General features: G+C 29.5%; 1 protein-coding gene across 1 annotated transcript; it reads right to left on the minus strand.

The window, feature by feature from the left end:
• Positions 1–13,563: 13,563 nt before the first annotated feature.
• LOC104879982 (VQ motif-containing protein 8, chloroplastic) lies at positions 13,564–14,222 on the minus strand. Its single transcript, XM_010654935.3, has one exon. The coding sequence runs from the start codon at positions 14,164–14,166 to the stop codon at positions 13,855–13,857; it is 312 nt and encodes a 103-aa protein (XP_010653237.1). The 5' UTR covers positions 14,167–14,222; the 3' UTR covers positions 13,564–13,854.
• Positions 14,223–15,191: the final 969 nt, after the last annotated feature.

A 15,191-nucleotide genomic window follows, 5' to 3' on the forward strand; every position in this document is an offset into this window, starting at 1 on the left:
CCTTGATATCTCACATTTAATTGGGTAAAAAACTGATCATCTCCAAAATTTTTAAATATGCACATTCACCACCCACACCAATCCCCACCCTCTAGGTGTTACCCTACTCAACCTCGCTTTTTAAAAAACAACTTGTTTTTAGAATCAATTCTCAAAAAACTATTTATGCTAGAAGTTTGCTAAACATATTTTTAAAATTAGGAAACTATTTTACAATTTAAAGAATATAAAACTGTTTTTGAGAATAGTTTTAACTAAGTCATAATTTTGTGAAAATTAAGGTCAAACCGTTGAAAACTTCTTTCAAAAATAGTTTTTAAATAAGTCAAAATTTTTTGAAAATTAAGGTCAAACCATTTTTGAAAAAGAATAGAAAACATATTTGACAAACTTTAGCAAAAATCAATTTTTGAGAATTTGTTCTAAAAGTATATTGTTTTTTACAATACATTTTAGGTGCTTTAAGTTACTTTCTGTAAAATGTTTTAAACAACAATTGAAAGTATGAAGAATATTTTAAACAATTTTAAATTATAAACAAGTGTATGTAACTATTATGGAAAACATGGTAAGAAAATTGTTTTTCATATTTAAATTTTCAAACAGAATTTTATTCTTAAAATGATTGAGAGTTGTTTTAAAGATTTTTTTTTCTTAAAATCATTTTTTGAAAAATTTTCCAAACAAGTCCGAAGATTGCCTGAGATTCTAATATAAAGTTAAGACCTTCATGTGCATGATTCTAAGAATAGAGAATCATGAAAAAGTGGATGCATGAAAAAAGGTTAATTATGAGAAGTTGATGCATTTGCAAGTTCAATGTATGCAATGGGTGCATTGGTGCCTTATGCTTGTAAAGGCCCCTCACTAACCTACTTTTGACTTCCATGGAGCTACAATCCACAATGCTTTAGCCTGTTTGGGCCGAGTTCACCTTGAGAATTTTGGGTTAAAGTCTTACTACAATTTGTATCTAAATCCAATCCAAGTCCAACTCCACCTACAATTTTATAAATTAAAAACAACTGAAAACATTTTAAATTTGTTTTAAAAAATACAACCTATTTTCATAATAAATTAAAAAATATATATTATCAAATGTTTGTCAAATATATTTTCTAAGTTGGAAAATCATTTTTTGTTCTAAAAAAATAGAAAGTTGTTTTCAAAATTAATTGCCAAACAAATCCTGAATTTTAAGTCTAATCCTAGCTCCAATTAAATTCAAGACAAATAATGTTGAGTTTTTTCTTGTCAAGCCCATTTACATGCTGTCATTTTTAATTCTTTATGATAGATTATGTTATCTATTGTTACGCCACCAATATAAAGGGGAATTTATTCTAATCAATATTGTTGGGATGGGATTGTAGGTGCATGCATCTAAGACCTTAGGGCTAATACATGTAAGAAGAAGCAGAAACAAATAGGTTTTACATTAAAACCTTAAATCTAGGCGTTGTTTATTATTATTTTTTTTTATTTGAGTCTTCCATATAATGACTTTGTATTGGATGCTTAGCACTAAGGATGACAATAGGGTAGTGTGGACCCCGTATTTCGCTCGATGTGTTCCCACTTGATGACAAAACTTGTTTTTTTTTTATTTGGTGAAAATTGTAATTTTTTGAAAAAAACTTGGAGTTGCCACTTATTTTTGTTTTATTTTTAAAGGGAAAATAAAATAAGAAAGAAAACCCTAAGTGCGACTCCTTATTTGGAAAAGACGATCTGTCAAAAACCAAATCTGGGTTCGGGAATCAGGTTACTTATTGGGAAGGTGCGATAAAGACCATAACACTCCTCTAAGTCCCTAAAAACGGGTCTCTACTAAATAAGGTGAAGCAAGTGTGACAATTGATAAGGAAAACAATGAATACCAAATAATAAAATGAATCATGCATGAGATTAAGTAAAGTGGAAGTAAGATCGTACCTTAGCAGCAAGTAAAGATGCGCTATCAATGAAATGGGGTTAGTTCAAGTATAAAATTATTACATGCATTAGACAAAGATCAAGTGATATTCATTAAGCATAACAGTTGACAATCAAGAGAGAAAACTCATATATAGGGCTCCCACCAAAGCCCAATTGATTTTGCATGAAATGATCCCACAAATTCCATTATTTTGGAATTATGAAAATTGCATTCATGCTTATTTTAAATCAAGAGAAACAAGATATTAGTTGAAAATCAGGGAAAATTAGTGAAAGTGCTTACCCGAAGGGAAAAGTAGCAAATTTATTAAAAATGAGATTTTTGGTGACTTTAAACCCTAATGAAGGAAGAAGAAAAAGAATGACTTAAAATTATTTGAAAATCAGGGTGCAATTAAAATTATTTGAAAAACTGAAATTTGAAAATTGAAGTTTCCAAAATTATTTTGAAATTGAAAATTTGAAAATTATTTTAAAATTGAAGTTTTGAAAATTATTTGAAAATTGGAATTTTGAAAATTAAATTTAAGAATTGGAGTTTTTGGAATTAAATTTGAAAGAAATTGGAGTTTTGAAAATTATTTGAGAATTGGAGTTTTGAAAATTAAATTTAAGAATTGAAGTTTTGGAAATTAAATTTGAAGGAAATTAGAGTTTTGGAAATTAAATCTGAAATAAATTGGAGTTTTGGAAGTTAAATTTGAAAGAAATTGAAGTTTTGAAAATTAAATTAAAGAATTGGAGTTTTGAAAATTAATTTTAAGAATTGGAGTTTTGGAAATTAAATTTGATAGAAATTGTAGTTTTGAAAATTAATTGAGAATTGGAGTCTTGAAAATTAAATTCAAAAATTGGAGTTTTGGGAAATTAAATTTGAAAGAAATTGGAGTTTTGAAAATTAATTGAGAATTGGAGTTTTGAAGAATTATTCGAAAATGAAAGTTTTGAAGAATTATTCGAAAATGAAAGTTTTGAAATTAAATTTGAGAATTGGAATTTTGAAAAATTATTTGAAAATGAAAGTTTTGAAAATTATATTTTAAAATCGGAGTTAAATTTAAAAAATGGAATTTTGAAGAATTATTTGAGAATAGGAGTTTGGAAAATTAAATTTAAGAATTAAAGTTTGGAAAATTAAACTTAAAAAAAATGGAGTTTTGAAAATTGAAGTTTTAGAAATTATTTGAAAATTCAAATCTTGAAAATCAAATTTAAAAATTGGAATTTTGAAGAATTATTTGAGAATGGAAATTTTGAAAATTAAAGTTTGGAAAATTAAAGTTTTGAAAATTAAACTTAAAAAATGGAGTTTTAAAAATTAAATTTGGAACCGTACTTATATTGATCAATCATTCACCTTGTGTTCAATTTGAATTTTGGGACCGCACCTATATCGATCGACCATCTTCTTGTCAGTTTGAGTTTGAGTTTTCAAGTTGGGATCGCACCTTTATCAATCTGTCATCGTCTTGTCAGTTTGAGTTTGGGTTTTGGGACCGCACCTATATCGATCAGTCATTGTCTTGTCATTTTAAGTTTGAGTTTTTGGAACCGTACCTATATCGATCGATCATTATCTTGTCAGTTTGAGTTTGATTTTTTGGGATTACACCTATATCGATTGGTCATTCATCTTGTCAGTTCAATTTTTTGTATCATACCTATATCGATCGGTCATCTTTTAGGTCAGTTTAAGTTTAGTTTGAGTTTTTGGGACCACACCTATATCGATCGACCATCTTCCTATCAGTTTGTGTTCAATTCGAGTTGGGGTTGCACCTATATCGATCGATCATCTTCTTGTCAGTTTATGTTCAGTTCGAGTTGGGACCGTACCTATATCGATCGGTCATCGTCTTGTCAGTTTATGTTCAGTTCGAGTTGGGACCGTACCTATATCGATCGGTCATCGTCTGGTCAGTTTGAGTTTGGGTTTTGGGGTCGCACCTATATCAATCGATCATCTTCCTATCAGTTTGTGTTCAATTTGAGTTTGGGTTGTACCTATATCGATCGGTCGTCGTCTTGTCAGTTTAGGTTTGAGTTCCAAAACCGCACATATATCGATCGGTCATTTTTCTTGTTAGTTTGAGTTTTTGAGATCGCACCTATATCGATCGGTCAGTTCCATGTCAATTTGAGTTTTTGGGACCACATCTATATCAATTGATCATCGTCTTGTCAGTTTGAGTTTGAGTTTTTTGGGCCGCACCTATATCGATTGATCATCTTCCTGTTTGTGTTCAGTTTGAGTTTTCAAGACCGCACCTATATCAATCGACCATTCATCTTGTCAATTTAGTTTTCGGGACTGCACCTATATTGATCAGTCATGTCCATGTTAGTTTGAGTTTTTGGGACCACACCTTATACGATTGGTCACATCTTTGTCTTTTCCTTAGTTTGGTGATTTAGGTCATGATGATCGCGTTCCGTCTGTTTCAGGTGATTTCAGTCATTGAGACCGCGTCCCATTTAGTTTAGATTATTTCGATCATAGCGACCGCGTCCCATTCTTTTTTTTAGTTTGGTGATTTTGGTCATTGCGACCGCGTCCGATCTTTTCTTTGGTTTGGTGATTCCGGACATTATGACCATCTCCCATTCCTTTCTCTATTTTCAGTGACTAGTCTTTTCACACCTTGTCCTCACAACTTCATATTTCACCCTATTTCGTATAGTAGATGTGTGGTTTTCCCCTTTATGCTCGTCTCTATGCTCCTAGGTGGTTCGACTGCTACTCAACTTTGACATCAATCTTTGAGTCATTTTTAGAGACATCTTAGAGGGAGTCTGGATCCATAGCACAACTTTAGAGGCATTCTGAGAACTACCATTCTCTTAGGATTTTAAAGCCATTTTTGTTCATTTGTTGGTTTGAGCAAGTTTGTGTTCTATTTGTGTACCTTTAGGGGTATTTCTTTTTCTTCGGTAAAGTTCACTTCATTCTACTCACTATTCGCACTTTCTTTTCACTCTAGTATTCATATTCCTTACACTCATGAACTCTACCGAAGAGGGGCATATTTGTAGACCTCTTTATGGAGAAGGTTTTTTTTTTTTTTTTTTTTTTTTTTTTTACCATCCTGGGAAGAGCTAGCAGCATGTTGGAATGAGTGGGAGTTGGTTTCTTCAAGTGCTAAAGGACTACATGGGATCACATCTATTCATGGAAGACCACCTATCTCTACGCTCATGATGGGATATTATGAACAGAGGAGTGGGGTGAGTAGAAGAGTGGGTGAAAGTTGGACTGAAAAGAGGTAAGGGGGAATAGAGAAAGAAAGTATGAGGTGTTTCGAGTTGAATAGAGGAAGAGTTTGTTGTTTTGGTCCAGGTATGATTTTAGCATGCTTTGCATTTTCCATTTCGGTTTGTTCTATTTCATTTCCTACCAATTTTGGGTTCATCTTGGTGCTTGAATAAGGTTTTGAAGATCATGTTCTTGCTTCCTTTTGATTCCACCTATATCCAGCCCATTGATCTTTATGAAATGGAGGTAGGTTTAACAGTATTATTTATGTTTGTGCATGCTCTGTTTTTTTTTTTTTTACTTTCTCCTCTGTTTTTGGTATATTTTGGAGTGTTAGACATCACGTTTGAGGTTGGCCATCTTGGTTGGGGGTGTTTCTAGGATAGTACCATGAGAGCCATTTTTCATACTGTTGGGAATTTGTGGATGTTTGAGAGCCATATGGGCCACATTGAAATGCTTAGGAAAAGATGTGGAGAGGGATGTGGGACTTGGAAGAGTCGTTCATCATAATCGTGATCTGATCCGATCGGAGCTTTTGCGGGTCCAAAAGCTTGGTACTGTCACATGGGTCGTTGGAGAGTGTACGCAGACTTAGAGTTCCGAGATGTGCATAGACAAAGAAGAAAACGACGACGAAAAAACGGTTCTCATTGAAGCTGGACTCAGATTCTGGCGTCCAATGGTCTACGGAGCATAATCGGATAATGGAAGAGAAAGGTTGATTTTGAGTTCCAATGGCGATGTCGAATTATCCATGGCGGTGAAGGGCAACATCTCCAATGATTAGTGGCGAGAACAACTTCTGGGATGGCGGTGATAAGGTAGTAACCAACCATAGCGATGGGTTTGTGTGGCAGGAGATTTCTTCACCCAAAGGACAGACGTAGATGCACAAAACTTGAGGCCACGTCATCCGGAGTAAGCAGTCCGACAGGGCCTCTAGCTTGGACCATTTCTCTACTCTCGCTAAACGGAGACATGACATTATTGCAATATGGAAAATGGGTTTGTGGTGCTACTAGTGCTTCACCTTTTCCATTTATTTATTCCTAGATCATGTGTGTACGCGTTTGGCCAATGATACTAAGGTCATATGTCTTCTTTTTTTTTTTTCTCTTTTTTTTCTTCAACTTTTGATGCAAAAAATTTAATTTTCAAAATTTTAATCTTAAGATAATTTTTCAAAACTCGATTTTTTTAAGTTTAATTTTCAAAACTTTAACTTTCCAAACTTTAATTATCTTTTTAAATTTAATTTTCCAAACTTTTATTTTCAAATAAATTTCCAAAACTCCAATTTTTAATTTAATTTTTCAAAACTCCATTTTTTTTTCAAAACTTTAGCTTTCCAAACTTTAATTATCTTTCTAAATTTAATTTTCCAAACTTTCATTTTCAAACAAATTTCCAAAACTCCAATTTTTAATTTAATTTTTCAAAACTCCAATTTTTAAGTTTAATTTTCAAAACTTTAACTTCTCAAACTTTAATTATTTTCAAATTTAATTTTCAAAATTTCCATTTTCCAAAGTTTCAATTTCCAAATTTAGTTTTTTAAAAGATTCCATTTTCAAATTTAATTTTCAAAACTCCAATTCTCAAATAATTTTTAAAATTCCAACTTCTTTCAAATTTAATTCCCAAAATTTCAATTCTTAAATTTAATTTGCAAAACTCCAATTCTCAAATAATCTTCAAAATTACAATTTCTTTCAAATTTAATTTCCAAAATTCCAATTCTTAAATTTAATTTTCAAAACTTCAATTTTCAAATAATTTATGAGACTTCAATTTTCAAATAAATTTCAAAACTCTAGTTTTCTTTCAAATAATTTTAATTTCACTCCAATTTTCAAATATTTTTTTAATTCTACCACTTTTCATCCTTCATTAGGGTTTTAACTCGCTAAAAATCCCGTTTTTAAATAAACTTGCTACATTTCCTTTCAAGTAAGCACTTTTCTCAAATTTTCTTTGATTTTAAAATAATTTTTTTCGTTTTCCTTGATTTTTAACAAACATGAATGAATTTTCGTAACTCCAGAAACAATGGAATTTATGATATCAATTCATGCAAAATCAATTAGGCTTTGGTAGGGGCCCTACACATGATCTCTTCTGATTGTCAACTACTATGTTTAATGAATATTTTTTTATCCTTGTCTTGCTCTTTGATATGCATGTAATGATTTTATGTTTGAGCTAACCCTGTTTCCATGATAACACACTATTACTTGCTACCAAGGTACGCTCTCACTCCCACTTTGCTTATTCTTATGCGTGATTCATTTTAGTATTTGATCATTTCATTAGTATCCATTGATCTCCTAGTTAATTGTCATATTTGTTTCACCTTATTTAGTATAAACTCATTTTTAGGGGCTTAGAGGGGTGTTACGGTCTTTATCGTATCTTCCCAATAAGTAACCTGACCCCCAAACCCAGGTTTAGTTTTTCACAAACCGTCTTTTCCAAATAAGGAGTCACACTTAGGGTTTTCTTTCTTATTTTGTTTTCCCTTAAAAAAAATAAAACAAAAATAAGTGGCGACTCCAAGTCTTTTCTGAAAATCATATATTTTCACCAAACAAATAAAATGAAAAGCGAGTCACACTATTAAGTGGGGACGCATGAAGCAAAATATGGGGTCCACAATAGGTTTTTCCTAGTACCGACCTCTAATAGGAAGGATTTGGGATAAACATAAATATATTTGGGGCAAGTTTTGAAAGTTTTTAAGAACCTATGATAAAAGATGGTTCAAATATGGCTTTGTCTCGTCTATCCTACCTTGATTATATATAATTTTAAATAAAAAATATTTAGTTGACTATTTTTCAACTTTTTTAACATAAATAAAATATTACTTTTCATAAAAATAAATTATAAATTTTCTTTATTCATATATCAAATTTATTTTTAATAAAATTTTAAATTTTAAAATAAAAAAATTGAAAAAAAAATAATTAAATGGGATGGGGTGGGATAGGTGTGGGAATTTCGTATACTTACCCCATCAGCCCTGCCCACCTCGCCTTGGTTATCTTCTCTTTTTGGGTAGAGATGAGAATATACATAAATAATTGAGATAAGCTTGGGATAGGGGTAACCCATCTCAAATTTGCCCCATTGTCATCCCTACTTGGCACATGTGTAGTGTTCCTATATAATCTTGAGAGAGAGACAACGCCCAAGGTTTTCTCTAGAAGAGAAAAAAATTTATAGGTAGATAGATAACTAACCCTAAATCTCAAGAAGATTTACATAGCTTTTATTGGGCTTTAAGTGGCTTGAGCTCACCATGAGCTTAGGTCACTTAATTTACCTTATTAGGTCTTAAATTAATTAATTAGCTATAGTGAGTTTCAATTAATTATCTAGTCTAATCCAAAAAAACCTATAAGTTCTTATGTAATCTTGTATTTTTACCAAAATACTCTCATGCACACATATGATTAATTAAACCCAATTTTTCTCAATTTTTTTATGCGAACAAAGGTTGTGAGTTCAAACATGGATCATTAGGATTGATAGAAAAATCTTGACTTTCTTAGAATCTAGTTCTAAAGTTAAGATTTCATTAAAAAGAGTTAATTGCACTTCAATACTTTATGATATTACATTAAGATGAAATTGATTAAATCTTATTTAATCAAATTTTCACGTTTGTGATCTACTATTCACTACGATGAATTCCCCATGAACTAGTGTTCATAATATAATTGATAGTAGTTATAACCTCTCAATATTACCTCTAATATTCTTAAGTCTCAAATCTGCCTATTTTGTGATTAATTGATATATTCTAATCCACGAATGACATGTCAAATCTCACTTAAAGAGTTACTACAACCATAGATTTCGTGAGTGCAAGCCTTTAGGATTACCCAATGAGACACTTTGTCTCAATACATGAGATATCATTGTATTTATCTTGAGAATACTTGTTGTCACTAGCTTTAATCAATAATGATCCAATTTATAGGGAATATGTGACTGCATTAAGATCTCACTCATAGATCAAAGCTACTAAAGGCCTCAACATTAATTCAATATTTTCTCCATGTTTAGAACATATGCAACATGGTAGTTTGATAAGATTATGACAATCTAATAGTCAATATTATGATTCATCGTAGGTTTTGTTTAATATGTAACCATATACATTGATGCACTCACTATAAGAAACTCATCCCAATGACAGGTCATTTGTCCAATTATGAGGTAGAGAATATTACAATCTCAAATGGATGGCCTAAACTCATAAACTGATTGAGAATAACTCAAACTTACAAGGAACCTATGACTTTTAATATACTTAAGTCATGTACAATGTAAGTGATATAAATTTGAATGTTTACATGAGTAATAACGAAATCATGTATAAAAAAGTGAAACTTGAAATCACAATATAAATATATTATTAAAGCTTTATTTTATTTCATCATATTATACTTTTAAGGGTTCTATCTCAACAAAATGTTTGCAATGGAATTGACAAATTCATTTTTCCAAAGTTCTTGTTTCTCAAGATTGATATAAAGTGAAGATGAAAGAAAACAAAGAAAAGTAAAAAATAAAATTAAATAAATAAATAAAAATTAAATTAAATGCACTAATTTTTTCATATCCCATTCTAATTTCATTTTATTTCCAAGTAGAAAACAAAATGTTTATATTAAATTGTTGACATATGCACTTTACTAATATTTGTTAAGGAAAATTGGAAGAATTTTTTCTAAATCATTTTTATCATATTTTCTTAGGTTTTTTTTTTTTTATTGTTCTTAACTATATATATAAAAACTACTTTCTAGGATCTAAAAAATTACAAGGGCTTGAAGAACTTTTATATTAGAAACAATTCAACTACCTCTTTGCAATTGGATGACAAGTGAATTTACTATAAATTAGCAGATTTATCATCAAGAAAAAACTAAATATTTTAGTCCATTTTTCCTCTCTTTTCTCATAAAAAAAATAGATCTAAAATTTCTTATTAATTGTTTCTAATAAACAAAATCAACTATATAAAAATCATTTACTTTTCATAATAAATTAATATAAAAAATTCACAAAATTCCAAAATTAAAAAAAAAAAAAAAAAAAATCTACCACATGGAATTACCATTTTTTTTTGTCTCAAACTAATCTAATTTTCAACAAGATTAAATTCCATAAATTTCTATAGATGCCTCATTCAAAATGAAAATAAAAAACATTAAACTTATAAAACTTGGATTACAAATAAGTTTACTACAAATTTTCAAATTAAACTAATTTTTTAAATTTATATAAATTATATTCGTTAATATATTAATTTTATAATTAAATTAAATAAATGTACTTGGAAACAATTTAGATTGATATTATGTTAAATTTATACTATTATATTTACAAGCCCAATATATTCATTTTTGCTTCTTTATATTTTATTTTGTCTGTATATAAAATATTTTCTGATATTATATTTATATTCCACAAGATTTAATCACTTTTTTTTGTTATTATTTATTATCTTTTTTTTTTTTTTTAATTTGGATTGAACATTGGGCTCAAGGATTGTGAGTCGTACATTTAAATTCAGAACTTGGGCCTTAATATTCTGTTTCGACAATATTGGGCATGGGTTTTGGGCTTGGGCTTTGGTTTAAACTTTATTATTGTGGGTCTAGCATATGATTATCAGACTTGGGCTTAATTAATTTGGACTATTTCACGTAGATAATTGGATTCAACATTGGGCTTCAATCTTTTAATTTGAGCTTGGCTTATTGATTGGATTAATTTGGGGCATAGATTATAATTTTTTTTGGGTTGGACTATTTTAAGTTTGTTTATGCATTAAGCTATTTAGATTAAGTTGATAATTTTGTCTTTCATATGATTTACCCTGATTTGAAGATTCAACGTTGCTGTAGAATTAACTCGGGATTAAATAGGTAAGTTTGGTTGAGTTGTTTGAGAACAATGATATAAAAGACATAAAATGAACTTATGAAAATTAGAAATAAAATTTATTTGAAAAGAATTTTAAAAGAAAAATATTTTCAAATAATAAAATTAATTTGGAAAAAAATTTAATTGAAAACTAAAAAAAAAAATTTCAAATCATTTAAGAAATTTAGAAAAGATATTTGGAAAAGAATTTAAATTAAGAATTTTGAAAGGAAAATACTTCCAAATCTCTTTGAATTTAAAATATGAAATATTTTCAAATCTTTCTAAAATTTTTAGGTTTTTAAATTGTTTCCGGTAAAATATGATTTATAAATTGATTCCAAATCTGTTAGGTTTTTTTATATACATGCCTATCGAAAATATATATATATATATATATATATATATATATTTAAATCTAATGCACCCAAAATTTTAAGTCATTATTTTTGGCACTTAACCTAAAGCTCTAAAAAGTTTGTCACTCTTATTTTTAGGTTTTGAAAGAGAATCACATCAGATTAATTTGTGTAACTTTTTTATTTTCATATTTAGTGGATTATAACTCTATAGTATTTGATTCAATGGTTTTTATATTCAGAAAGTGGGGGATTTTCCACATAAATTTTTTTTTGTCTTATACATTATGGCTATGTTTGGTTACGAAAAATTTGAGGAAAAATGTGAGGGAAAGAAAATAAAGAGAAAAGGTAAAAGGAAATAAAAAAATGAAAAATAAAAAATAGATTTAAACTTAATAAATTATTTTTATATATTTTTTCAAACTTATTTTACTTAATTTCCTCCATTATGTAAAGATTAAATAATTTTAAAATGTATAAATTTCTAACTAATTTTAATTTTATTTTTTTTTTTTTTTTAAATTATAATGAAACCACACAGAAGAAAACCATTTTCCTATACATTTTTTTTTCTTTCCTTGGTAGTTTATTGGAGCCAAACATAACCTATTGTTTTTTAGCTCTTCCCTATATTAAAGGAAAAAGTCAAATATTTGAAAATATTTAATTTTTAGGCCAAAAATAATTGAACACCTATCCACCCCTTTAGATTTTCCATAAGCAATGTCTACAAACTTTCAAAGTTAATTAGGGATTTTCATTTGGCCTTATACTTTGGGTTGTGGGTTTGGCCAACTTAATTTGGACTTTAATTAATTTTTGGGTCTCTTATGGGTTGAATCTAGGTTGGAAAATGTGAGTTGAAATATGAGGTTATTGGAATCTTATTCCTATGAGTCAAGATATGTGAATCATACGTAACTTCCCCTATTTTGTTCATTTCCATAATCTACTTTGTCTTTGTCAGCATATTTGTGTTGTATGTAAAATTGGATCTCACATTTGTTGACTAATTAATTGAATGTCTACATCTCCCTACATTCATTAATAGAGATCGAGTTAAACTCAAGCTTAGAGACTATCTCCATGCCTTCCTACCTAACCCTTCAATTAGATCTAGGTTTCATAATACTGCTTTCCATTCTTTGTCGAAGTCAATTAGAGTTCTCATTTTCTTATTTTATCTATTAGAGTTCAAATATTTTCAAAGAATAAGAGACATTTCCTAAAAAAAGGAAATTTAGTCATCGAGTGGGTCCATGAAGACTTTTTTTTTTCCCCTAAATCCGAGATATGTTGTTTAATTTTTTTTTCTTACAAAATGATTTAACCCAATAATCACTTCAAATGCTTTTCTAAAATTTAAAAAGTTACTTAATGTCTTATTTTCATTTTAAAAAAATTACTTTCAAGTATTAGAAAACACTTCTGACTTATTTCAAAGTCAATACTCTAAAAAAGAAACCTCATTTGAAAGTGATTCTAATGAAAACACTTTTAGTTTGTGGTGCTTTAATTCATTAGTAACACGTCTAATAAAAATAATATAAGGAGAATCATGGTAGTGTTTTGAATATAAACAAATATATATATATATATATATATATATATATATAGTAATTTATTATATAACAAAAAAAATATATTTCTTTTTGGAAGAAACACTAAGTAATTCCTTTTTTTTTTTTTAAATATCAAAAAACAGTTTTAAAAAACAATTATCCAACATGCCCTAAATTATTAAGTTCTTCTATGAAAAGTACTACAAATAATTTTTTAACCTTTTAAAAATAATTTCTAAATTTTATCAAACCTCCGATTTAATGTTGTCTCTTTGAACCATAACAATCCGGTCCAAACTTTCCATCTGAATAGTGCTATAACACATGTATACCAATTGATCTTCCATCATCACCAACCTGTCTCTTTCTCTTCATGGCAATCCTCCACTTTCAAAACCATATATAAAAATTTTGCAGTGATTTTATTCATTTGAACATCATGCCTGATAGACATGAATGCTTCCCAAAAAACATTGACAGTATAAAGGCATGTAATAATTGGGAACCTAACAAAACAAATCTTCATTCATACATGAAACTACATCTTTTCATTAATTGCCCAAATTGCTCTATAAACATAAGTTGCTAAATCAGATGAAAAAAACCCGAAAAGAAATTGGGAGCCAGGATTCATTGTCCTTATTTATCATCCTTTCACCTAGCTAACAGCCTAACACAGCATACCGGCCACAACCTCCTATATTAATGAAATTTTGTCCCAAGTCCCAACACAAATTCTGTCTGCTGCATGAATGTTTAATTACACAGATGGCAACACAGACCCTCCAAAACCACTTCACCAAGCATGCTCTGATCTTGCTCTCTCGCTCATGGCTCCATCCACCGCTGTAACACACGAAGAAGAAGAAGAGCAAAAAGAAGGAACCATGGACGACTTATTACCAGTGAGGCTTTGCACCAGGCGCATGAAATCCTGAGGCTTTACATGGATAATCGTGGGAGATCTTAGGTATACTATAACAGGAGAACGCCTTCGATTCTTAGGTACAGGCTTCTTGATCATCTCTGAAGAAGTACTACAACTCCTGTTTACAGTGAGAGGCGTAGGCCTTGGACCCTGCATCTGCACTCTTCTAATGGGGGCCATTGCTGCTGAACCTTAGGGTTTGAATGAACTTCTTGCTAATAAGCGCTTATAATAGATATGGGCATACAAGGAAATGATGAATAGAGTGTTTAGGAAAATGCCAAATATATACGAACTGGTTTAGCTTTGAAATGGTCATTTGGATTAGAATATTGGATGGCGGGCTCCAGATCTATTTGTGAAGAAGTCTTTTTGACCTTGTGAGGAAGAATAAGACAAGGGCAACGTGACAAGGTCAAGAGGAAATGAATGAATGTGGGGGCTGGTAGAGAAAAAGTGGTATGAAATGGTCATATTTTCTGGCTCCATAAATATGTACGTTTGACATGGTTTTCTACTTGGAAGGTTGCAAAGGACAGTCAATGTGAGGTGAAGGCCTGCAATTAGTAAAATATAATTAAGAGGTGTGGCCCATGGTAGTTGGAACTTGGAAGAGGGTGACACCAGTCCTCAAAATTTTAAGTTTGCTTTGAACATGATATTCCTGATAGTGGGAGAGAATATTCAAAGTAAATTAGGAGAGGTAAATTAAGCCTTTTTTTTTTCAAGTTATAATTAAACCACATAGAGATTTTTATTGAGTTTTTTAGCAAAAAAAAAAAAAATTAACTCCAAAACCAATTGAAACAAAAACTCCTATTATCTATCACATTTATTTACTTCAAGTATCATTTCTATAATATTAAAATTTGGATTAATTTCATTAAAACCTTCGTAAATACATTCAACCACTATTGATTTTAAATTTCATTATAAGCACCCTTATAACTTTATTTGAGTTATTTTTTTAGATAATTTCAAGTAAAAATATTTTAGATAATAATATTTAAAAATTCTTTAAAAACTAAGTTTTATTCTCTAAAAAATAAAATTATATATGAAATATATTTATAAGGGTACTAATCGACAAAATTTGAAACCGGTGGCTTAGTGTATACACACTATATTAATTATTATGTTTTATTATTATTTTAATTCAATGATAAAAAATAAAAAATAAAAATTTAATAGCAAGATTTGATTAT

Source organism: Vitis vinifera, chromosome 8 (assembly GCF_030704535.1).
Source record: "Vitis vinifera cultivar Pinot Noir 40024 chromosome 8, ASM3070453v1".
Lineage (NCBI taxonomy): Eukaryota > Viridiplantae > Streptophyta > Magnoliopsida > Vitales > Vitaceae > Vitis > Vitis vinifera.

What these genes read in the sequence shown, in the direction of transcription:
- LOC104879982 (XM_010654935.3), bottom strand. Translation starts at nt 14,166, where the DNA reads ATGGCCCCCATTAGAAGAGTGCAGATGCAGGGTCCAAGGCCTACGCCT.